At 41.5% G+C, this 26,011-nt stretch overlaps 1 protein-coding gene across 7 annotated transcripts in view; it reads right to left on the bottom strand.

Moving 5' to 3' along the window:
• Positions 1 to 26,011, bottom strand: part of UBTD2 (ubiquitin domain containing 2) — a 119,220-nt gene that overhangs the window by 44,764 nt on the left and 48,445 nt on the right. For 6 of the 7 annotated variants that reach the window (XM_030572759.1, XM_030572760.1, XM_030572758.1 and 3 more), the window contains one exon: positions 19,512 to 19,748. In XM_030572759.1, the coding sequence (XP_030428619.1) occupies positions 19,512 to 19,748 (237 nt within the window). Of the gene's footprint in view, positions 1 to 19,511; positions 19,749 to 19,997; positions 20,106 to 26,011 lie in introns of those variants that run through there. The other variant, XM_030572762.1, reaches the window with a different exon arrangement.

Here is a 26,011-nt window from a genome sequence, read left to right on the forward strand (position 1 = left end):
GTGAGAGGAGACTATGTCATTCTGCTTGTTGTCTGACTCCCCTCTAGAGAATGGGAGTGCCTGGCATGATGTTGAAGGATAATCTGGCGCTTGAGGAAGACTTGGTACTGGAGCTCTGGTACTGAGGAGAATCTGGTGTGTCAGACATTGAAAGGCCTTCCAAATACCTGATGTCTGATGGTACCATAGGCATCTGTACCAGCAGTGGTTGGTGGTGCCAGGATGCCTGTACTGATGGAATTGGAGATGCAGTCTTGGTTGAAGGGTCCACCACTGTTTGGTGCACCGTTGACGGTACCAGCGCCGTTGCCACAGTGAAGGAGCCTTCCCCAAGGCAGAGTCTCTCTTTCTCTCACCCCACTGATACCAATGTTTCCTTGCCTGGGTCTATCAGGTCCTCAGGTGGCCCTTGTTCTGTTAGGACAGTACTGTGTGAGCTCTGGGTATTGGGTTTAGATGTTTCAGTGCCATCAGTACCAATGATACCAAACAAGTGATTGGCTCGTTCAGGCAGGGCCGGCTCTAACTTTTTTGCCACCCCAAGCAAAAGAGTGCCGCTCTGCCGAACCAGAAACAATCCCCCCCTCCCCGCTGAACCAAAAACAACAAAAAACCCCAGCGCCACCCCGCCAAACCAAAAAGAAAATCACCCCCCGACTCAGAGTACCACCTCGCTGAACCAAAAACAACAACAAAAAACAAACCCAAGCACCGCGCCGCAGAACTAAAAACAACAAAAAACCCACTGCCCTCTTGCCAAACCAAAACCACCCCCCACCTGTCGAGTGACGCCTTGTTGAACCAAAATGAAAATCAATCCCCTGCCCTGGAGCACCGCCCCATCAAACCAAGATTGGCTGCCCCTTATAAGGAGCTGCCCCAAGCACGTGGTCAGCTGGTGCCTGGAGCTGGCCCCGGGTTCAGGGCTCACTGTGGGGACTCTGGCTCTCTCTTTACAAGCCTTGTGAGAGTCGTCTTAGGCTCATATCTCCCTCAGACGTAGAGGGTTGTGGTGAGGATTGCCGCTGTCCTAAGTCTTGGTGTGAGTCTAAAGGTGGTTGGGGAGCCGCGTCCATTAGAAGAAGTTTGAGTCTCGGCTCTGTAGCCTTTCTGGACCGCAGCTTTAACTGCTGGCATAAACCACACTTCTGGGGAATGTGGTTTTCCCCAACGCAACAGACATCATGGGAATGTCCACCGTCAACAGGAAAGATTCTTTGCATCTGAGACACTTCTGAAAGCCCAGTGAACTGGGCCTGGGTGTTGAACAAAAATAAAAATTTAAATTAAAGATTTTTTAAAATAAAGGAATAAAAGGAAGGAAATTCTAAGAAGCAGATCAAAATGGGAAATGATTAACCAGTCTTTAGAAGATAACAGACAGATAAAGTTCCGTCTCTAGCCAAGGGCCGTTGAGCTGAGCAGGGTTGTAAAAAATATGCCTCATCACGTTGTCAAAAATATACAATATAACATTACTTCTGATATACTGAAGACAGGACAGGATAATCTAAAGAATCATATTGCAGAACGAAAGGAGCCCACTATAAGAAGCATCTTTATTATTTAAAAGGAAACAGCTTAACTGAATCTTGGTTTACTTACTATAATTACAAACACCTGTAACTGTAAAATGAACAGAAGGTTTGGGTTTTTTTCCTAGTTTCCTTTGTACACTGTAGTCTATTTCACCATTTCCCCTGCATAGGCAATTTCCCTGGTTTGTGCAGGTTTTTCAGAGCAACAGGGAAGGGGGAAAAAAAAGGAAAAATGGGATTGTAAAGTCACAGCAATAGACATTGGGATTCCAGGGCAAGTGTCTGATCTCAAAATGCTTTAAAAAACTTACTCTGCTCAGTTTTAAAAGCTAAGTGTCCCTTTCAAAAAGGGACATGAGAAAAATATTTAGCAAAAATTCAAAGAAATTCAAAATTCCAACTGAAAATTAAAACAAAAACTGAAGGTTACCAGAAAGTGCTCAACTTCCCGCTATTAACTCTGTTTAATTAGAAGCAAGAGATGCTTCCTCACCGCTTTTCTATAAGCTAATGCTGTAAACCTGCCTTTAGTGGAAAGCTTAGGAAATTTATTGCACAAGTAAAGGGAACTCCCAGGAACTGATATATTATAACATGACGTACTTTCAGCCATGAAAAACTATTTTCTCCTTCACATTTAAATACTGAATTTCACCACCCTACAGTTCTAGCAAGAGGACGAGCAGAGATAAAGCAGTAAACCCTATGTGCTGAGGCTTTATCAATTTGACAATGCTATTAAATAACAGAAAAATGAAATGGTTAAAAAAATTCAAAACAAGAAATGAGACTTTAGAAATCACTTAAGCTTTCACAATACTCTCTATACCTTGTGCCCATACTAGCCTTTTCACAGAAGGACAGAAAGTGGGATAATTTAAGGAGTTATTATATTTTACATTAATCCACAGCAAAAAAATTCCACTGCAAATTAAAAGAAATATTCCCCTACTGTTAAAAGAAAGAAGAAAGTTTGCTACAGGCATTTCAAATTACCCTGCCAGCCCACAGATGTCTGCAGTCTAGGGAGTAAGGGGGTCTTTTTTGCTCTTAGTTCTAAAGACAAGAAAAGCTCTATTCACCAGTAATAAAAATAGTATTTTCAATAGTGTGTAATGCACAGAAATCCTATGAGAATGTTAATTTTGGTGAAATCTCCCAAAGGGATGACAATTATTGCACCTGACCAGAACCAACACAGCCCAAACATTTCACATATTTCTCAACTCAGGTTGTTTTTGTATGTGGAAGATAGCAGTTTTCTGAAGCAGACTGGAGAGACCAGAAGAGCTCCTCTTACTCAGAATTTGTTTACTCTAGATCAAAAAATGAAGTGTGCTCTTTTGGCTGAAAGGAAAATAGAAAGTGAAATGATTACTATATTTTTGGCATGCTCTTATTTTTAATTGTCAAGCGCTGAGATAGTGTTTTATATGTAAAATAAAATGAATGTAGTAAAAGCATAACATCAAAACAATCAAAGTTTAAAAAGACAGCAGCAGAACTGTGATCTATGCAATCTATCATTTTAGTTAAGTAGTCCAGGTACTGAATGCTGTAAAAGGAGAGCTAGCAGTAGCAGTCATAAATGAAGGTGGGAAAAAATTCAAAATGTGTTACGTTAATATTAATGGAGCTTTAAATTTACTTGCTGAACATCTGAGTAACAAGGAACCAAATGAAACAACTTGATATGTCAAGGTACTTTTCTAAACTGTAATGTCAATTTTGAAAAGCATTAGATGTCAATGACCTGCTACTGTACAATCCTACACACAAAAGCTTCAGCAATGGAAAAAAGTTTAGGCTAAAATCACTCCTTCACATCTGCACAATTTCCTAAAGCATTCTCTTTGGATCACCACGCTCATTGTGGCAAATCTTATTCCTTGTGAGACCTTTGGCAGTAATCTTGAATTATAAGATTAGTACATCACTATGAACTTCAAACAGTGCCAACTGTATTGTTCTCCTATCCCTGCCTTTGTTACTTTTACCAGGCATGACGGCTCTAAACCAATAGTCTAATACAGTTTTCCTTTTTAGATGTTTAATAATAAATAGGAAGCTAATTTCCTACAAATCTAGTTAAGTGGTGCTGTGTATAGATGTCACATTCCTTACAATGGATAGAGATTCCACAATCTTTTCCTTATAGTCCATAGGCCCACCACAAGGCTATTTTTGATAATCACATTGATGGAGATGACTTAATATCCAGAGTTCCCAAGAGTTTTCAGAATGCTGATGAAGTCTAAAATTAAGCACAGATAGATCTGCAGTCACTGTAAAATCATTCAATAGCATTTTGAAGTGAAACATATTAGAAACCATGACTGATGGTCAAGGGCCCACTGAAGATATTTTTCAAATGCAGTTCTGTGTTTTATGGCAGAGACAACATAATACATCATAGAAAGGCTGATTTTGCTGATGACTATTAATCTGGAATTTAAAAAGTGTGTGTGTCATTTGTAATGGTAGCTCTTTCATTGAACTAGTAAGGAAGGCAACTCCCTACACCCTTACTCCAACAGCATCAGAGACCAAGTGATGGATATAACAGCTTTGAAAAAATAACCCTATTGCTTCATGTTTGCAGTGTTGTTCCCAGGATACTAGAGACACACACAAGGTGTGTGAGGCAGTATCTCTTATGGCAAAAGAGACAAGTTTTGAGCCTACACAGCTCTTCTTCAGGTCTGACAACACATCTGAAGAAGAGCTCTGTGTAAGCTCAAAGCTTGTCTCTTTTGCCAGCAGAAGCTGATGAAATAAAAGATTACCTCACCCACCTCGTCTTCCTATTGCTTTAGGACCAGAAATTTACAAAAGTAAAGTGAATTTTAAAAACGTAAAGTGACCCGGAAGAATTTAAAGCACCAACTTATTTCACAACCTCAGATTCATCAAACCACTGGCTGAACAGCCAGAAATAGCAATGACACTGCAGTATTTCCCAAAATCGGTGTTCTGTTTCTGTTGCTTTAAAAGAAACTTGTGTTAACTGTTCATTATTAAAAGTCTCCAGTTTGCTGTGGGTACTCCCAGACTAACAAACACAAGTTATTGTCTGATTAAAAAATTAGCATCAAGAGACCATCCAAAACCTCCTGAGGAAGACTCTCTTCTCCATCTCTTTTCTTCTAGTGTATATGTCTGCTGGGTGGCTTTTTTAGGGATTAACGTTTTGGAAGTCAGGTAGTATTTGACTAACCAAAGAAAATAATGATGGCTACATATGGGCCCTTATACAGTGCTTATTTAGAATAGCACACAAATACAAGCACTTAAATATGGCATCTTTACATTTCATCTAAACTCTGTTGCCACCAAGAGGAGTCTTAAGGCTCTTAAGAGGCAATGTGAGTTGTGCAAGTATCCCCATTTTACAGATAAAGAAACCAAAGTGTACAAGGTTAAGAACTTTCCCAAGGTGATGTTAGAAGACTGTGGCACAGCCAGTAACAGAACTCAGGTCTACTAATTCCCTGTCTTGTACTTTAGCCACTAGACCATGCTTCAGCCCATCATTTTAAAAAAAGCTGATTTCATTCTCAGATGCCTTGACAAAAAGAGGCTCATCTATTTATAATCTTGGTAGATTTAAAATTAACTACTCTATGTGTCTGTGATGGGATAATAAAAGTAAATACTATATGCAAAAGGCACTGTCATGTGGAGCTGGTACAACCTTAAAAGGGCTGGTGGCACTTTGTAGCTAACTTTATATGTCCAGGCTAGAAAGCTGTCTGGTCCCGGATCAATAAAAGCAATGAATGTTAGTTTCATCGTTGGTTTCTACAACAACAAACTATTGTAATCCACTTAAAGAAAGTCACATATGGCTTCTGGTAGTTTCATAGTGCAGGGGAGGGCTCTTCCCACACTATTTTCTATCAGCTAGGTCAAGGCTGCATGGAAACACCAACAGCTATATTAATGAAAGGACATACTGTTTAGTCTGTCCAAGGCGGCTCTGTTCCTTGGCTGTATGAGGATCAGAGAAATGATCTTTTTTGCCTTAGTGTGTTCAAGTGTTGCAGTAATACAAATAAAAGGCGGAGTGCTTAAAGCTTCAGAACCAATAGCAAAATTTACAAAAGTTGGCTATACAATAAACTAGATGAACTGGATATTAAATGGCATGTATTCTATGGAGTTGAGCTATTTCAAAATGGGAAAACAAGCAACCTACAAACTTGAATCTAAAAATTCAGAATCCTGCAATAATTTAAGGAATACATGCACAGTGCTTTAGGTACTCCCAGACAGTCTGATGTTCACTAATAGGCTTGTCTTTCACAGATACTTCTGTGCGTTTGTTTCCAACTTATATGTAGTACCTCAGAGGGACACTGCCATCTTGAATCTTAGTCCATTAAAAAAAAAAGGAGTTAAAGTAGTTTTAGGTATCATATTTGCCCTGGAGTAATTTCATTTCTGTCCTAATCCAAGCATCCTTCATTCCACTGTTGCTCTGTGGAAGACGCACAAAAAACAGGGAAAAGGGGAATTGACTATACAGGGCAGATAGAAAAAGAACAAAAAGTATGTCAAATGCACACACTAAACAAGCTGAAATACAAAAACACATTTTCATTTACTCTCAGTTTTACTCTCATAGACTCATAGGTCAGAAGGGACCAATATGATCATCTAGTCTGACCTCCTGCACAAGGCAGGCCACAGAACCCTACCCATCCACTTTTATACAACCCCTAATCCAGGACTGAGTTATTGAAATCCTCAAAACTGGTTTGAAGACCTCAAACTGCAGAGAATCCACCAGCAAGCGACCCATGCCCCACGCTGCAGAGGAACGCGAAAAACCTCCAGGGCCCCTGCCAATCCGCCCTGGAGGAAAATTCCTTCCCGACCCCAAATATGGCGATAAGCTAAACCCTGAGCATTTGGGCAAGACTCACCAGCCAGCACCCAAGAAGGAATTCTCTGCAGTAACTCAGTTCCCATCCCATCCAACATCTCTCCGCAGACTATTGAGCAGACTTATCTGGTGATAATCCAAGATCAATTGCCCAAATTAAACTATCCTATCATAACATCCCCTCCATATACTTATCCAGCTTAGTCTTGAAGCCAGATAAGTCTTTTGCCCCCACTACTTCCCTCGGAAGGCTGTTCCAAAACTTCACTCCCGTAATGGTTAGAAACCTTCATCTAATTTCAAGTCTAAACTTCCTAATATCCAGTTTGTACCCATTCGTCCTCGTGCCTACATTAGAACTAAACTTAAATAATTCCTCTCCCTCCCTAATGTTAACCCCCTGATATATTTATATAGAGCAAGCATATCCCCCCGCAGCCTTCTTTTGGCCAGGCTAAACAAGCCAAGCTCTTTGAGTCTCCTTTCATAAGGCAGGTTTTCCATTCCTTGGATCATCCTAGTAGCCCGTCTCTGGACCTGTTCCAGTTTGAATTCATCCTTCTTGAACATGGGACACCAGAACTGCACACAATATTCCAGATGGGGTCTCACCAGCGCCTTATATAACGGTACTAACACCTCCTTATCCTTGCTGGAAATACCCCGCCTAATGCATCCTAAAATCGCATTTGCTTTTTTAACAGCCGTATCACATTGGCAGCTCAGTCATCCTGCTATCGACCAATACCCCAAGGTCCTTCTCCTCCTCCGTCGCTTCCAACTGATGCGTCCCCAACGTATATCTAAAATTCTTATTATTAATCCTTAAGTGCATGACCTTGCACTTCTCACTATTGTATTTCATCCTATTACTCTTACTCCAGTTTACAAGGTGGTCCAGATCTTCCTGAATAGTATCCCTGTCCTTCTCTGTGTTAGCAATACCCCCCAACTTTGTGTCATCCGCAAACTTTATTAGCACATTCCCGCTCTTTGTGCCAAGGTCAGTAATAAAAAGGTTAAATAAGATCGGTCCCAAAACCGATCCTTGAGGGACTCCACTAGTAACCTCCTTCCAGCCTGACAGTTCACCCTTCAATACGACCCGCTGGAGTCTCCCCTTTAACCAGTTCCTTATCCACCTTACAACTTTCATATTCATCTCCATCTTTTCCAATTTAACTAACAGTTCCCCATGCGGAACCGTGTCAAACGCCTTACTGAAATCGAGGTAAATTAGATCTACTGCATTTCCTTTATCTAAGTAATCCATCACCTTCTCAAAGAAGGAGGTCAGATTGGTTTGGCACGATCTACCTTTAGTAAATCCATGTTGCAATTCGTCCCAATTACCATTGACCTCTATGTCCTTGACTACTTTCTCCCTTAAAATTTTTTCCAAGACCTTACATACTACAGATGTCAAGCTAACAGGCCTATAATTACCCGGATCACTTTTATTCCCTTTCTTAAAAATAGGGACTACGTTAGCAATCCTCCAGTCGTACGGCACAACCCCCGAGTTTATCGATTACTTAAAAATTCTCGCTAACGGGCTCGCAATTTCATGCGCCAGTTCCTTTAATATCCTCGGATGGAGATTGTCCGGGCCCTCCAATTTTGTCCCATCAAGCTGTTCAAGTTTGTCCTCTACCTCAGTTGCGGTAATATCCACCTCCATATCCACATTCCCGTTTATCATCCCTCCATCATTGCTAAACTCCTCACTAGTCTTATTAAAAACTGAGGCAAAGTACTTATTTAGATATTGGGCCATGCCTAGGTTGTCCTTAACCTCCATTCCATCCTCAGTGTATAGCGGCCCCACTTTTTCTTTCTTTGTTTTCTTCTTATTTATGTGGCTGTAGAACCTTTTACTATTGGTTTTGATTCCCTTTGCAAGGTCCAGTTCAATGCGGCTTTTAGCCTTCCTCACTTTATCCCTACATGTTCTGACCTCACCAAGGTAGTTTCCCTTGCTAATCCCGCCTTTCTGCCACTCCCTGTAAGATTTCTGCTTTCTCCTAATTCCCTCTCTGAGTTGCTTGCTCATCCAGCTTGGCCTACAACTCCTGCCCATGGTTTTTTTCCCCTTTCTTGGGATGCAGGCTTCCGACAATTTCCGCAGCTGCGACTTAAAGTAATATCAGGCCTCCTCCGCATTTAAATCCGCAAGTTCCTCCGTCCAATCCACTTCCCTAACTAATTTCCTTAACTCTTTAAAATTAGCCCTCGAGAAATCGAAAACCCTAATCCGAGATCTACATTTGTTTATCCCTCCATCTAGTTTGAAATGAATCAGCTCATGATCATTCGAACCAAGGTTATCCCCTACCACCATTTCTTCTACGAGGTCCTCACTGCTCACGAAAACCAAATCTAAATGGCATCCCCTCTCGTAGGTACTTCAACTACTTGATGAAGAAATCCATCCGCTATCACATCCAGAAAAATCTGACCCCTATTATTCTTGCAAGCACTCGTCCTCCAGTCTATATCCGGGAAATTGAAGTCTCCCATAATCACACATTTCCCCTTTGTGTTTACTTCATTAAAGAGGTCTCTATCCATATCCAAATCAGATCCCAGCGGTCTATAGCACACCCCAAGCACTATCTCAGGGGAAGCTCTAATTGCTTTTTTACCCAGTGTGATTTTTGCCCAGACAGACTCTGTCTTATCCATTCCATCGCTTCTTATTTCATTACAGTTAATCTCATCGTTGATGTACAAGGCTACTCCACCACCTTTGCCTTTCTTCCTGTCTTTTCTAAACAGTACATAGCCTTCAATACCTGTACTCCAGTCATGAGTACTATTCCACCAGGTTTCTGTTATCCCTATAATATCCGGTTTCACTTCCTACACCAGTAGCTCCAGTTCCTCCATCTTGTTACCTAGGCTCCTCGCATTAGTGTACAGACATTTTAATTTTTGGCGTTTAGAGTCAATTACATTCTTTCCCCCGTCGTGCACAGACCTTCTACCACCAGCATCACCCGTTAATCTGGTTTCTACTCCACTATTCCTCCTTGGATCAATTCTTTGGTCCGCAAGGGTATCCCCTCTCACTTTGTTTACTTCCCTCTCCAGGTTATATTCCGGCGTGGAGATCTCCTGAACATCTCCCAACCATCTCCCCCAACTTCCTAGTTTAAAGCTCTCTTGATGAGGTCGGTGAGCCTCCATCCTAGAATTCTATTTCCCTCCTTACTTAGATGAAGTCCATCCTGAGCGAACAGTTGTCTGTCCGTAAACGCTTCCCAATGACCGTACATCCCAAAGCCCTCCTTGTAACATCAATGCCTGAGCCATCTGTTGATCGCCATAATCTTGTCACTCCTTCGTCGCCCTGCTCTAGGAACCGGCAGAATCCCACTGAAGATCACCTGAGCCTCGATTTCTTTGAGCGTCTTCCCCAGTCTGGCATAATCCTCCTTGATACAGTCCAGCGAGTAACTAGCTGTATCATTTGTTCCCACATGAAGGACAATCAACTGATTCTTTCCCGCTCCCGCTAGGATCCTATTCAGCCTCTGGTCCACATCCTGTATCTTAGCCCCTGGCAGACAGCACACCCTTCTGTTCTCCCGATCAGGTCTAGTTACAGGCCTGTCTATTCTTCTCAGTAAAGAGTCTCCAATCACATAGACTTGCTTTTTCCTGGCGACAGTGTGATTCTCTGGTCTATCCCCCACACCAGCTTGCCGCAAGTCCTCTCGATTTGTATTCGCCCTTACAATCCTCCTAGGGCTCATACTTGGTGCCGCCTCCATTGACTCCTCCCCTCCTTCTGCAGGACTAGCTGCTCGTCTCTTTTTCCTTGCCCTCTCTCCTTCAGCAGCCTGCTGTGCTCCATCTTCATTTCCCAACTCAGCAAACCTGTTCCTGAGTTCTATGTCTCCATTGCTGGCCCGTCTTTTCCTCTGCCTGGTTTTCCTAGTCACATGCTTCCACCGGCCACTTTCCTCACCCAGCAGCCCCTCCTTAGAGTTCTTTGGTCCTGCTTCTATCCGCTCGTCTGAGCTTATCCCCTGCGCCTCATCATGTCTGTGTTCCATCATCTGCTCAAACCCCCTTCTAAACTCAGCCAGAGTTTCCACCTGCATCTCCAGTCCTCTTATCTTTTCTTCCAGCAGCTCTATCAGGCAGCACTTCATGCAGACAAAACTCCTTTCAGGTGCCCCCTCCAGGATCATGTACATGCCACAGCTACTGCATCCGGTCATCCTCAGCATGTCTCTACCTGCTGCCTCCGCCTCCATCGTACCGTTCCACCTCTGTGCCTGGCAGTCCACGCCTCACACCGTACCACAGGCCACCAACGAGCACTGGACCCCTGCCCCTTCCCTTGTCTGACTTCCTGGTTTCTCTGCCTTGGTCTCCCCTGTGACCTCCCCCTGGGGACTCCCACTGGAACTCCCGTTAGCCGCTCTGTTCGCTGGCTCCTGTGCCGCTGCAGCTGTCTGTGCCGCTGCCTGAGTGCCTGGCTCCTTATATAGGACCCCTAATCAGGTAAGCCCCGCCCCCAACTCAGGGCTCAGCCTCGCTCCCAGCACACAGCCCCTAGCAGCCTGCACACACACTCACTCACACACAAACTCCACAATACAATCCACAAACTACAAAAACCTGCTCCTCCGACAGAACTCCCACTGGAACTCCCCTGTTAGCAGCTCTGTTCGCTGGCTCCTTACTTATAATAATAATAGAGAAACTTTTCTACAAAAGTAATTTAAGTTTACAGTGTTTCTTTCAGACAATATCATCTAGTGTTTTTTAGAGTGGATTGATTTAAAACCAGGGATGTAAATATCATTTTAAAAGTTACCATTTAAACTATTAAAATTATATTGTTTAATTGGTTAACCAATTAAAGGGAGAGGGGCTGGGACCGGCCTGCGGTGGCCCAGTGGGGTTGCTCACGCCAGTCCGGGGCTGGAGGTTAACGGTTAGAATGGGTTAGCCGGTAAGACTAATGCTTACTGGTTAACTGTTTAATATTTTACATCCCTATTTAAAACACTGATTTTAATCATGATTTAAATCAGAAAGCACAAAAGCTTGATTTAAATCAGATTTTTATCTTGTTTTGTATTTGTACTTTAGTTGTTCTCCTAACAAAAAGTTAATCCAATGGATATAGTGCTTAGATTATCAGAAAGCCTTTGACAAGGTACCTCACCAAAGTCTTTTAAGTATAATAAGCAGTCACGGGATAAGAGAGAAAGTCCTCTCATGAATCAGTAACTGGGTAAAAGACAGGAAACCAAAGGTAGGAATAAATAGTCGGTTTTCAGAAAGGAGATAGGTAAATAGTGGTATCCCCCAGGAGTGTGTACGGGGACCAGTCCTATTCAACATATTCATAAATTATCTGGAAAAGGGGGTAAACAGTGAGGTGGCAAAATTTGCAGATGATACAAAATTACTCAAGATAATTAAGTCCAAAACAGACTGCGAAGAATTACAAAGGGATCTCACAGAACTAGGTCACTGAGCCACAAAATGGCAGATGAAATTCAATGTTGATAAATGCAAAGTAATTAACATTGGAAAACATAATTCCAACTATGCATACATAATAATGGGGTCTAAATTCGCTGTTACCACTCAAGAAAGATCTTGAAGTCAGATGGTTCTCTGAAAACATTTGCTCAATGTGCATTGGCAATCAATATAGCTAACAGAATGTTAGGAACAGAGAACAAGACTGAAAATCTCATATTGCCTTTATATAAATCCATGGTAGGCTGACATCATGATATTGTGTGCAGATATTGTGTGCAGATCTTGCCTCCCCATCTCAAAAAAAGATGTACTGGAATTAGAAAAGGCAGAGAGAAGGGCAACTAAAATGATTAGGGGGTATGGAACAGCTTCTGTATGAGGAAAGATTAAAAAGACTGGGACTTTCCAACTCGGAAAAAGAGACAACTAAGGGAGGATATGATAGAGGTCTATAAAATCTTAACTGGTGTGGAGAAAGCGCATTTCCTCTCCCTGTGATCTACTCTGGATCCAACTGCAGAACGTGCAGCAGTCATAAGTAAGAGCTGCAACAAGGATTTGAACTATGAACTACTCTTTTTCCCATTAACTGCTAACAAAATAGCATTGGACAGAACAGCTCTGGCAGGAGGTCCATCATAATTCCCAATGAGAAAAACAGTTGAGCATCTCATTTTATTTTCCATTAAAATCAACACTCAAATACCACTGAACGTGCACTCTTTAAGGGTATGCCTACACTGCAATTAGTCAGCCCTTGCTGGTCCATGCCAGCTGACTCCGGCTAATGGACTAGTTAATTGCGGGGTAGATGAGGCTCAGGCTGCAGTCTGAGCTCTGGGACCATCTCACCTTTCATGGTCCTAGAGCCAGGGCTCCAACCTGAGCCTGAACAGCTATACAATTCAACAGCCCTTTAATCTGAGCCCTGGCCAGCTAGCATGGGCCAGCTAAGGGGCTTTGACTGTAGTGTAGACATATCCTAAGGGCTGTCTTTTTATCTACGGAGATGTATACTGTTTGGTCAGCTGTTCTATTTTACCTGTCAGTCTCTCCCTTATGATATAAATATCTTTTCCATTTGCACTGTGCTGTTCCAAGTCAAAGAACTGTATTAATTGGCATTCAGCCACTCCACCTCAGTGGAGTTATCAATAGGGTAGACTACAGCATTGCCTGTGAAGTATCCAATATACATTAACAAGCACTTATGTAGCCCTTTTCAAGTACTCTAAAAACCATCAGTCAATCTGCGTCTATATGAAACGTATGAGTCAATGGTCTCAGTGTTACTGGAATTCAGTACATTCTGTAATGGAACTATTAGGCTGAGAAGCAATATAGTACTGAAAAAGCATGTAAACATCTTCAAGTTATATAAGGTACTAAAATATCTTTTTCAAAGAGAAGCACATTGCCTAAAGTAAAATGCATAACGGAAAATCAGCAGAGGGATACAGCACTTCGACACCTACATGGAAAGGTTCTCTTTATTATAGTGAACCAGACCCAAAGGGAGAAAACACTATGTAGTGGGAATTATGCCTGAATCAGGAGCAGGCTCCTTAGTTGTGTTTAGAATTTTTTCTAAATGTCCATAGACAAAGTTTCATTTCTTTCAAGCATCTGATTTTGTATTTCACTTTTCTGTTTATATGTTCACCCAGATTATCTGTGTCATGTTTTCTCATGGAAGTGAAGGAAAATCCTTTACAAATGTCTACTAGATTTAGCTGGCTTACTTAACTAGATCTTTTTAAGATTCATCAATATATTTAGCATTATCATCCCCATTTTTAACGAACGTAACTGTTACCTACAGTACATGTGACAGTTATATTTATGTACAAAAATATTGCACGACTGCTTATTGAAAAATTGTCTTCCTAACTGGTTGGTAGTAGTGGCTCTCAACCTTTCCAGACTACTCAATCCCATTGTCTAAAATATAAACACGAACTTTATAAGTTGATGATTACTGAACCCAAGGTTGTCTGCAGAAGCTGCTGGCTGGAGATGGTGACAGCATGTGTGAGGTCAAGAGGCAGAGAAAGTGCAAAGGAGGTGGAGTCTTGAGGAACCATGAGAGGGACGTGGAGCCATGCTCCCTGGTCTCAGAATGGGGTTGCAAGGTAGTAGACTGGCCAAGCATTGAACAGAACCAGAGGGCAAAAAAAAAAAAAAGATATGGAGACAGGGGATCCATTTAAATAACAAACAAAGAAGGCAAAGTTAAAGATGGCTGGGTGGTGTAAATCATATCAGGAAGAGTGATGACAGATTACATGGCAGAAGTGGAGTGGCTGAATTCCATAATTGTGCATTTCCAGACTAATTTTGGAGATTTTGTAGTTGATTTCTTGTAAGCAATGCACTCTTTTTTAGTGTTATTTGGAATAGAGTAAGATTAAAATGTGATTCTCCCCCCTCCAAAGTCCAGCTAAATTGGTGAACAACAGTTAGGTTACACAGCGTATAAACAGAAAGCCTGTCTTTTAATAATTTATCGATGTAAGACACTCAGGTTCTTTGGCAATTGGCAGAGATATTAATTTCTAAAGTAAGTATCTTGCTTTGCAATGTAAAGGTCATTCAATCTAGCAAGTCTCCCAGCTGTTCAATATACAGACTGAAACACCATACAGGAAGACACTTGGCATACCAGAAGACAACAGGGGAAAAAAAACCCAGCTTACCTGACTGGCTAATATTGACTATTCTCTCTGTACAAAGATCAAAAACATCTCACCTTGAAAACCTGACAAGGATTCTAAACATTCTGTAACTATAGGCTACCTGGAACTGAAAGTGAGCATGAAAATTAGGCATTATTTTGGGCAACAGTGGGCATGTGATACAATTTTAATTCCCACATTTCAGAAATGTTCTGTGTACAGTACTTCCAGTATGGGTCTCAGAAAACAGGCTTCAGTCTCCCTATGGCAGGCAGTATCCCAAAGGTATTACCCACTGAATGCCAGCATTAAACAATATGTCTGTGTATATATAAATGTGTGTACACCCTCCAACCATCTGTGTGCAAGGCACTAGGCTGCTACAGCTAACACTGAAGAGAGAATTTTCTATGGTTTATAATATTCCTCCTAAATTCCTAAGAAAGTTCAAAGTAGTGCCATCTTAACTACCCAAAGATTTTCAGATTTTTCATCTTTTTTTGGCACTCAGTTAAACACTTGAGATTTAAACCTTCAAACTCTGAATTCCCTCAGTGACGTAGGTACAGATGCTTTGAAAGAGAATTCTGAAAATAAAATTACTTCTCTTCCATTTGATTAAGTCGAAATTGCATATTGATCACGTGGGTTTCCGTAAAGAATGTGCACAGATACATATACAAACAAGCACATACATTTCTGGATATCCACGCACAAGCCCTACCCCTCCCAGCAACCTGCTAAACCAGCATTTTTCAAAGTTTGGGTTGCAACCCACTACTGGGTTGCTCTGGTCAGCATCACTGACCAGGACATTAGAAGTCCCATTTGTGGTGCTGCCCAGCTAAGGCAGGCCAGTGCCTACCTGTTCTGACACCATGCTGGGCCCCGGACACGGGCGGCAGCAAGCCTGGCTCCTGGGTGGGCAGAGGGGGGCCCTCTGTGCACTGCCCCTTTCCCGAGCACCGGCTCCGTACTCCCATTGGCCAGGAACAGGCCAATGGGAACAGGGACATGTGTATGTGTGTGTCAGTGCCTGTGGGCAAGAGTCATGTGAAGCTGCTTGCACATCTCTGTCTAGGAGCTGGACCTGCTGCTGGCCACTTCTGGGGTGCAATGCAGTCTGTGGTGCCAGGATCGGCGGGATGCCTGCCTCTGCATCCCAGCTGCGCTGCTGACCAGGAGATGCTGGAGGTAAGTCTGCGCACCAACGCAGTGCCCCAATCCCCTGCCCAGCCCTGAACCCCTCCCAAACCCAGAACCCCTTCCTGCATCCCAAACCCCTCATTCCCAGCCCCACCCTAGAACCCTGACCTCCTCCCGCATCCCAACTTTGTGCCTCTCTCACACATTGAACCCCTTATTCCTGGCCCCATCCACCAGCCCTCACCCCCCAGCCCCAGCCCTGAGCCCTCATCTCCAGCTCCGTTGGTATCAACAATTTTCTTCAACTGGGTCCCCAGGAAAAAAGTTTGAAAACCTCTGTGCTAAACCATCAGAATCCTTTCCCATACGTACTGGTCTTCTAGCCTATCTTTAGGATGGCAAAGATCTAACAAGTCAGACAGTCTCTGAGTGGCTTGCTGTCACAAGTTTCATATTTCATCTGAAAGTGACAATTCATCTATACCCTTTTGCAAAATTTAAACTGAATGCATGATCTAATGCTGTCAAAATATCTCATAATCAGTGTTCTGTATAATCCAATCATTGAATTTGACACAGAATCCACCTCTCACTGCAGAAATATGCTCCGGGATTCAAGCTTTCATTTTCTAAAACAATTATATTTTGATTAATCATTTGTATTATGGTAGCACTCAGAAGTTTCAATCAGGATCAGAGCCGCATTGTGTTAGGTTCCACATACACATTTAGGCTATGTCTACACTACACAGCTTTTAGTGACATGGCTGTGTGGCTAGAGCTGTGCTGCTAAAAGTTGTGCAGTGTAGCTGCTGTTTGTTGGTGTTTGTGTTGTCAGCAGGAGAGCATTCTTGCTGACAATGCACTGTTCGCACTTCTGCTTGTCACGGCAAAACTTTTGTCTTTCGGGGTTGGGATGGGGTAGTTTAATTGCCAGTGCAGATATAGCCTAAGAGACAGTCCCTATCCTACAGAGCCTAAAATCCAATTAAAAAAAAAAAAAAAAAAAGACTTAACAAGTGAGTATCATAAATGCAAGGGAACAAGAATGAAGGGAATAGAGAATAGAGGTTAAAATGATAAGAACACATAGTGAGAGGCAATCTATGGGACAACTTTATTATAAAAATTTAATAAATTTAGATACCAGTGAACCTACTGATCCTTTTGGTTGCAAAGAAAAACCTTCAAAATAGAAACTAAGTGAAAACCAATGCATTGTTGTATTCCTAAGTCTGCAAACACTCAAACAGCTTCTGAGATGTTAACTGGTCCCATTCATCTCAGCAGATGTTGACATTTCAACTGTTAATTATTTCAACTGATCATTTTGGCAGAAGTTTCCAGTGAATCCACAATCCCCTCAGTGACAAAAGCCCCAAAAGTCCCCTCTTTGGTTGCCAAGATATCCATCTTCCTCTGTTATAAGGTCTATAATGTAGTTTATATGTTGCAAATACAAAAATCCAGAAACATTAAAATTTAAAAGGTCACTGTAAAATAAATCTATTTGATAGCAAAACAATACATGATATAGTTCAATAATATATCATTTCATGATTTAAATCAATGTTTGATTTTAACTGAAACTATTACAGAATTCTGCACTGACACGCAAAATCAAGGAAGCCTTGCGGCAGAATTTAGGATCACACTGGTGCAGAGTTCACAGGACCTTGCTTATGACAAAGGAACACAGAATGAAAAGCAAAAGTCTAGAGAGGCCTTTTGAGATATCAATCATTACCACATTAGGTAGTTTGACTCCTTCCCACCATCCACACAAATCACTTATTCAAAACACTGCTCCTGTTGCATATGAAAACTGTGGACAGTTGGGAACCATAACCACTTGGACTCAGTTGAAGCCTGCCTAGTGGAACTACTAAAGGTCTGTTTAGGGTTAAAATTACTTATGCTGCAACAATATGCTCTGCAAAGAGGGCACTGGTAGACTACATGAAGATCATTGTACCAGGCAAGACATGGGAGTATTTTACCTGTCTCAGGTTTGTTTGGCTTGGGATACCTGTTTGAGGGATCAAAATGTTTTTGTTGCTGTCTAATCAACAGGAGAACTTGGAGTCTCCTTTGACCTATATAGCACTGGGAGATTCTGAAAATGATTGCCTGTGGATTCTTCTAGCCACACGTACTCTGAATTAAGGACAGCTATATTAATTCACTTGGGACAGCAATATTAAATCACATGGAATTTCAATCAAAGCAACAGGTTGTGCTTAGAAACCCTTCTATTTGTTTGTTTTCAAGAGGATGTGTTAAAGAGACAGTCAGAACACTGGGGAGCACATCACCTTCTAGTAAAAAAAATTTAATCTCTCAACAGCCTTGAAAGAATCCAACTGCTGAGACTGAGCGAGAGAAAGTGAATACACTGACAATGCAAATAGTAACACCTTCTTGAAGTGTTATTAGCTGCAGTATATACAACAGGCTACAGCAAGAGACACTCCTAGAAGCCCCAAACCACAAAAAGCTAAAAAACTCCAAACCACAATATGAGAGCAGTTCAGTTTCACTAGGGGCCTTGAAGCCTGAAACAAGAGATTTAAGAAGTCAGGGTGTAACTAGGTGTAAACTATCAGAGGGGTAGCCGTGTTAGTCTGGATCTGTAAAAGCAGCAAAGAATCCTGTGGCACCTTATAGACTAACAGACGTTTTGGAACATGAGCTTTCGTGGGTGAATACCCACTTCTTCAGATGCATGTCATGATCACTCCCAAAAGCATCATCCCAGGTTAATTGAAGCTCCCAGATAGCCATTTTTCACTTCTGTCCCCTTGGGCTGCATTGTGAATTAACACTTCAGGCAAAACAAGGCCAGAATATGTACACTGCCCATCAGAATTCATCATTCCACTTTAAGCATGGGAGACTAAAAGTACAGCCTAACCAGAGCATGAAAGCTTTGAAGCCTGTGCTCCAGTTTGGGCCTATTCCCCATATTTCCTGAATCCTCAATCATCAGATACTTGAAATAAACTACAGCTCTGATTTCCTGAAAGTGGGTATTCAAACGCTACCTCTACTACCAACAATCCTTAGAAAAACTAGAACAGAACAAAATCCTACTAAACTTAAAAACAATGAACATGAGAAGCAGTTTATTTCTTATGCTGAACGCTGCATGTAAGGAAAGAAGAAAACTTCATAAGAAGATCAAAAGTCAAACTACAGATTAAGTAGAAGTGAAAACACATGAAATAGGCACATCCGAGATCTCAAAGCAGTTTGCAAACACTACTAGGCGTTTTAGATGTTCTTTTTCCCCAGTGAAGAATCAATTAAAACACCATGAAATCTGTCATATACAGTTATCCTATAGATCAGAAGACAAATATGATTGCCTAGAAGAGGTGTCTTTTAAAAGTACAATAAAGCTGTACTGGAAATAACGTGGGTATTCTGAAGTAACCTCTTGAAACAGAGCGTGGCTTTGTATGTCATGTCCTTAGTGCAGGTGCTAATACACATTTTAAACAGCATACAGTTGAGACTCAGCTAACTAGAAAGATCTATATGTTGTCAGCACCCTTTTGCATCTTAGCAAAATTCTGGTTTCTTCCAGCATCAATATGGTAAATGACAGTCATATGAACAAATGAGGACTTCTAGGATATTGTGCGTCTCATAAATTTATTCCCAAATGGTAAACTATACTCACAAGCCTTCCATTCCCATCTATCCTGTTACTATTTTTGCTGAGGTTGTGTCCATCTCAGACAAACCTACCATGTGGTAGCGTTATGTTTGCACCATCAATGATTGCTTGTGCCAGTTCATGATCATTGCTCTCAAACGCATGTGCAGCAGCCTTGAGGGCATCCCAAATCTCCTTGCGGCCTTCAAAAGCTGGTGCTGTGTCCCAAAACTCATCTCTTTTACTGCGCAGCTGTCCATCTGTCATTGGGTAATCGCTTTTCCATTTTGGTTTCTCTTTTTTCAGGGGTTGATTACGACCTAAAGCAACTGTAGAAAAAGATACAAACACACATTACTGAAGTCAACCTGGTTATATTTTAGTTGTGAGCAGCTTCAGCTTTCTCTCCAGAAACTCTAGTCCACTGTAAGTTCTCCAACCCTGCACATATTCCCCAGACTGCTCTATTTCCTTTTTCAAGGCTCTCTGGTCATTTAAAAGGTTCCCTCCCTCACAACCCTCTTCAGGTTTCACTGTTCAACTCTTTCTGGGGTTTCCCCTCCACTCTCCAATTATACCTGCGTCTCTAAATGTTTAAAGATTCCCTGGGTGTTCTTGAACTTCTCTCCAAGCTCTCCTGGTAACTGTCTCGTCACTCCTTATGCCATCTGCTCCAGCCTGCATGACTTATTCATAAAACAACAACAGAAATCTTTCAGCATGCTACAGCAGCTATACAGTGAGAGAAGCACATTAACTAGCAGCATCCTACTGTCACAAAGACAATGCTACATCAGGATCTTTCTTTTCTATTCTGCCAGCAATGAGTTCTGCACAAATAATGCTCCACTACTAAATGTAAGAGTTTTATAAAACAAAGTATTTTTTATTGTCCTCTTTGTACACCTTATTTCCCTTTTTGCATTTAATCAGTTATTCAAGTATTCATGACTCCAAGGCTAAAATCTTAGTGCAGATACAGAAATCTCTAAAGAACATATTGTAACTTTACAAGCTTTCCGATAGTGGATACTTCATTTACATGAAATATTTGAGGATTTGCCTGACTTTAATTATAGCAATATCCATTTAATGGAGAGACTGCTAAAAAGGAACTATAAAACTTTCCTGACATAATATTAGGCCTACTTGTTCAGTTTTTAAGATCCACCCAATATGTAAGCATGTGCTGGTGATTACAGAAACTATCACTTTGGGTTTGTTAGCAATTAGCCCAGCAGAATCATCGTTAAGATAACATTAAAGAACCTTGTTTATTTTGGAAGCCTAGAAGTTTCCCTCTCTTCCTAGGCACTCAGATACCACAATGATTCATGGAATCATAGGACTGGAAGGGACCTCGAGAGGTCATCTAGTCCAGTCCCCTGCACTCATGGCAGGACTATTATCTAGACCAGTGATTTTCAAACTTTTTTTCTGGAAACCCAGTTGAAGAAAACTGTTGATGCCTGTGACCCAACGGAGCCACAGATGAGGATTCTGGGTGTGAGAGGAGCTCAGGGCTGGGGCACAAGTTTGAGGTGCAGGGGTGAGGGCTGCAGGGTGGGGCCGGGAAGGAGGGCTTCAGAGTGTGGGAAGGGATTGGCGTGCGGGCTTACCTCAGGTGGCTCCTGGTCAATGGCACAGCAGGGGTGCTAAGGCAGGCTTCCTGACTGTCCTGGCACCGCGGACCGTGCTGTGCCCCGGAAACAGCCAGCAGCAGGTCCAGCTCTGAGGCAGAGGTACACAAGCTCCAGAGCTCAGGGCCGGGGCACAGTGTGGAACCGAGGGCTCCCCCCCACCCCCACACACATCCCCAGGCACCGGATGTGCTGCAGAGCGATGTCAGAACAGGTAAACACTAGTCTGCCTTAACCAGGCAGCACTGCTGACCGGACTTTTAACGGCCTGGTTGGTGGCGCTGACCAGAGCCTCTGCGTCCCAGTGCCTTACATTCCACGACCTAGTACTGGGTTACAACTCGCAGTTTGAAAACCACTGATCTAGACCATCCCTGACAGGTGTTTGTCTAACCTGCTCTTAAAAATTTCCAATGATGGAGATTCCACAATCTCCCTAGGCAATTTATTTCAGTGCTTAACCACCCTGACAGTTAGGAAGTTTTTCCTGATGTCCAACCTAACCCTTCCTTGCTGCAATTTAAGCCCATTGCTTCTCATCCTATCCTCTCAGTCTTCTCTTTTCCAGACTAAACAAACCCAATTTTTTCAATCTTCACTCATAAGTCATGTTTTTAGACCTTGAATCATTTTTGTTGCTCTTCTCTGGACTTTCTACAATTTTTCCACATCTTTCCAGAAATGTGGTGCCCAGAACTGTATACAATACTCCAGTTGAGGCCTAATCAGCACGGAGTAGAGCAGAAGAATTACTTCTCATGTCTTTCTTACAACACTCCTGCTAATACATCCCAGAATGATGATCAGTTTTTTTTTAAAAAAACAGTGTTACACTGTTGGCTATATTTAGCTTGTGGTCCACTATGACCTCCAGATCCCTTTCCACAGTACTCCTTCCTAGGCAGTCATTCCTCATTTTGTATGTGATTGTTCCTTCTTAAGTGGGAGTACTCTGCATTTGACCTTATTGAATTTCATCCTATTTACTTCAGGCCATTTCTCCAGATCATTCTGAATTATAATCTTATCTTCCAAAGCACTTGCAACCCCTCCCATCTTGGTATCATCCACAAACTTCATAAGTGTATACTCTATGCCTTCATCTAAATCAATAATGAAGATATTGAACAGAACTGATCCCTGCGTTACCCCACTCGTTATGCCAGTCCAGCATGACTGTGAACCACTGATAACTACTTTCTGGGAAAAGTTTTCCAACCAGTTATGCACCCACCTTATTGTAGTTTCATCAAGGTTGCATTTCTCTAGTTTGTTTATGAGAAGGTCATGCGAGACAGTATCAAAAGTTTTACTAAAGTCAAGATATACCACGTCTACCGCTTCCCCCCATCCACAAGACTTGTTACCGTGTCAAAGAAAGCTATCAGGTTAGTTTGACACAATTTGTTCTTGACAAATCCATGCTGATTGTTACTTATCACCTTACCATTTTCTAGGTGTTTGCAAATTGATTATTTGCTCCATTATCTTTCCGGGTACTGAAGTTAAGCTAACTGGTCTGTAATTCCCTGGGTTGTCCTTATTTCACTTTTTATAGACTGGCACTATATTTACTTTTTTCCAGTATTCTGGAATTTCTCCCATCCTCCATGACTTTTCAAGATAATCTCTAAAGGCTCAGCTATCTCCTCAGTCAGCTCCTTGAGTATCTGATTGGGACTACACAAATCCTTAGGACTAACTGGGGTTTTTCTAAATATTTCATAAAATATATTAAAATTTTGGGACAGCCCAAAAGTTGTTTTGGGACTTTTTCCTTATGTACAAACTGCACTTGTACTGATCTTGGATTTTTATTTTTTTTTGGTAAAACATCTTCTGAACAGTAGAGAGGGCAGGGGCATGATAGAAATGATCTCATGAGGGGTGAAAAAAGCCTCTCTCTATCAGCAAAAGTTTAATGCAAAAAGTGGTATTTGAATCCATCACTGGCAGTAGCAGCCTTGTCAAAATGGGTAATTTCCCCTGACAGCAGTAGGGGAAAGCAATAAAAAACGAGAACTCCTACCCTGGTCAAATACCACAAGACTAAGTATGTTGTTCAGTGTTTATATGGGAAACAAATGTCCTTCAGCCAAATGTAAGGACATTTGTGGTTGAAACTAAATATTCTAGATGTGGGACACAGACATATGATGGGTGAGGAATGCTGTATGCTTGTCTCCTCTAAGCAGTATTCTATGTAAGTCTGTCAGTCAGTCTAGGAGACCAGCACCTATAATGGTGGGAAGATTCCCTTGACATGTTCTTAGGCCTGGTCTACACTGGGGGGGAGGGGAAGGAATCAATTTAAGATTCGCAACTTCAGGTATGAGAATAGCATCGCTGAAGTCAACGTATCTTAGATTGACTTACTTTGCCTCCTCACGGCGCAGGATCGACGGATGCCGCTCCCACGTCGACCCCGCTTCCGCCTCTCACCTTGGTGGAGTTACGAGTTCCGGAGTCGATGGGGAGCACGTTTGGGGATCAATGTATCATGTCTAGATGAGACGTGATACACTGATCCCCGATAGATCAATCACTACTTGCCGATCCAGCAGGTAATGTAGACATACACTTAGTGAAGTAGCCTTTACATTTCCACTACTGCGGAAGAATCACAAACATCGCTGTCTGGTTAGGGAGGCAGTACAAGACCTAATCTGTCACCCCATATCTGCCTTACAGAAGACAAATTGCCTCTGATCAAATAAGACTCTGCAGCTGCTGTGCCACTGAGGTCCAGAGAATACAGTTTCTGTTTAATAGAGCTGCTAATTATTAGTCTTTAAAAATCTCAAAGCACTGATGGAACAGGAGAAATATTTATATTTAGCGTTCTACAAATCTACATTTACAAGGGATGAGGTAAGTGACATTCCCTCAACTTTATTCCATGTGTTTTAGATCTGCAATTTAAATCAGAATATTCGCCATAACCCCTCCCCTTCATACACACAGCTACAATTAGCTACAAAGACATTTTTTAACAGGGGATCCACTAAGGTTCTACTGTAGTGCAAAGAACAGGAACAATTAATTTACCAGATTATGAAAGATTAGGAAAATATGAAATAATCTGACTCCCAATGAAATGAAATCAGAACTTTCCCTAAAGCTTCAAACAAACTGAAAATCTTAGTTTCTGGTATCAGTTATATTTTCCAAGAGTGGCTGTTTTATTCCAGGGATATCCCTTCCTTCCTTAATTCCCTCCGCAATAGATATTTCTCTCTCACTCTTGACCAGTGAAAGCTAGATGCTACTTTTAAAAACCAAACACACATGAAAATGGAATGTGCGTTCCACTGCTGATAGAAGGTGGCAGCATAAACATGAATTATCTTCCTTTATAAAAAAAGAAGTGATTAAATGGCTTTAGAAGATCAAACAGGATTATTTAGGAAGCCTAATTTATTCATTGTCTATACTGGCACTGCAGAAAGAATTCTATATCCACACACATTCTTTAAAGAATGAAAAAATACACTCAAGGTTACTGGTAGTACATTTATATAGTTGGACTTTACACAGCCAATATAATACCTCTTTTAAACATGAATTCAAAGTGGCATTCATGTCTTAGGATCTGGGAATGTTAATTCACTAAAATTAGATATTCGCATGAATTTCAGACAACAAGGTGACATTTCATAATACATGTAGGCACAGCAAATGTTCAGATTAAAAAATAAATCAGGGGAAATGTTTGAGTTGTGACTAAGTCAGATAACAATAAAACCAATGAACAACAAGAATGAAACCACCAGAAAGCCAAAGTAGCTCAGCATGCAGGCTATGCTGTCATTACAAAACTGATATTCTTTCAAAAGTTTAATTGACCATATACATTTATTGCTCTTAGTTAACATGGGACTAGTGCCATTTGCTTTAAAAGTGCTGACTATCTACCAGATTTTATAACAGCAAACGTAATTGTTTACAAAACAGACACTGAGTTTGCTGGCAAAGCCCAGATATTAATGTTCCAAGTCTTTGTTGAGCACATGTAGCTAAAAACTAACCATGGCTCAGTCTGAAACAATGGTGACACATGCAGTTCAGACCAAATAGATGTGGGTGTTAGTTAGGCAACAGATTTTGAAATGCTAAAAACGAGCTTGTTAAAACTTAAATTGTTTCTTGAAAAGTGGTTTGCGGACAACATACGAAAATGTATCTCACCAGAAAAACTTAAAAGACCAACGAAACGTGTCATTTTTAAACAAATGGTCAGAGCATCAGATTCTAAAAGGAATCTTACCTCTGGCAAGGAAAACGCAGTTTGGGTCAATGGATATTTGCTTTAACATTAGCTAGCCTAATCTTTGTTTGCATATAAACCCAACGAATGCTAATTTATCCCACAGGATCTTCTCTCTCCTCCCCCAAACATTAATTATGAAAGTGAGTTAGAGGCACTTCCTGCAACTCTTTAACAGTGCTTTTTCTGCAAATACTGTCTTTTCGGCAAACAGTCCAACAGTGTTACAGCGCTGGAATAGGCAATCTATTCGCCACTCCTATGCTCACTTCAGTTTCCCCCACTTTCCTTGGCCCCAAAACTGGTCTGCACTAGATGAGGAGGACAGCATGGAAGATTTGTTCTTTCTGCCTGTTGTTACTGCCATTCTAGAACAATTTTATCCTGGCAAGATAGCCCAATCCTTCCTTTGTGGGCAGAACAGTTATGATATAGCTACAGACAAAGTGGTGAAGATCTTTTATTAGACCAACTTCAGTTGGCAGAAGAGACAGAGACAAGCTTTTGAGCTACATAGAGCTCACTTGTCTTGGTCTCTTCCACCAGTAGAAGCTGGTTTAATAAAAGATTCTCTCACCCACTTGTCTCATGTATCCTAGGACCAATACAGCTACCACAACACAGTAAACAACAACATGATTTAACCAGTGATTATTTTCACGATTTCATTTTTATGTTGAAGTTG

Source organism: Gopherus evgoodei, chromosome 8 (assembly GCF_007399415.2).
Source record: "Gopherus evgoodei ecotype Sinaloan lineage chromosome 8, rGopEvg1_v1.p, whole genome shotgun sequence".
In the NCBI taxonomy this organism is placed as follows: Eukaryota; Metazoa; Chordata; order Testudines; family Testudinidae; genus Gopherus; species Gopherus evgoodei.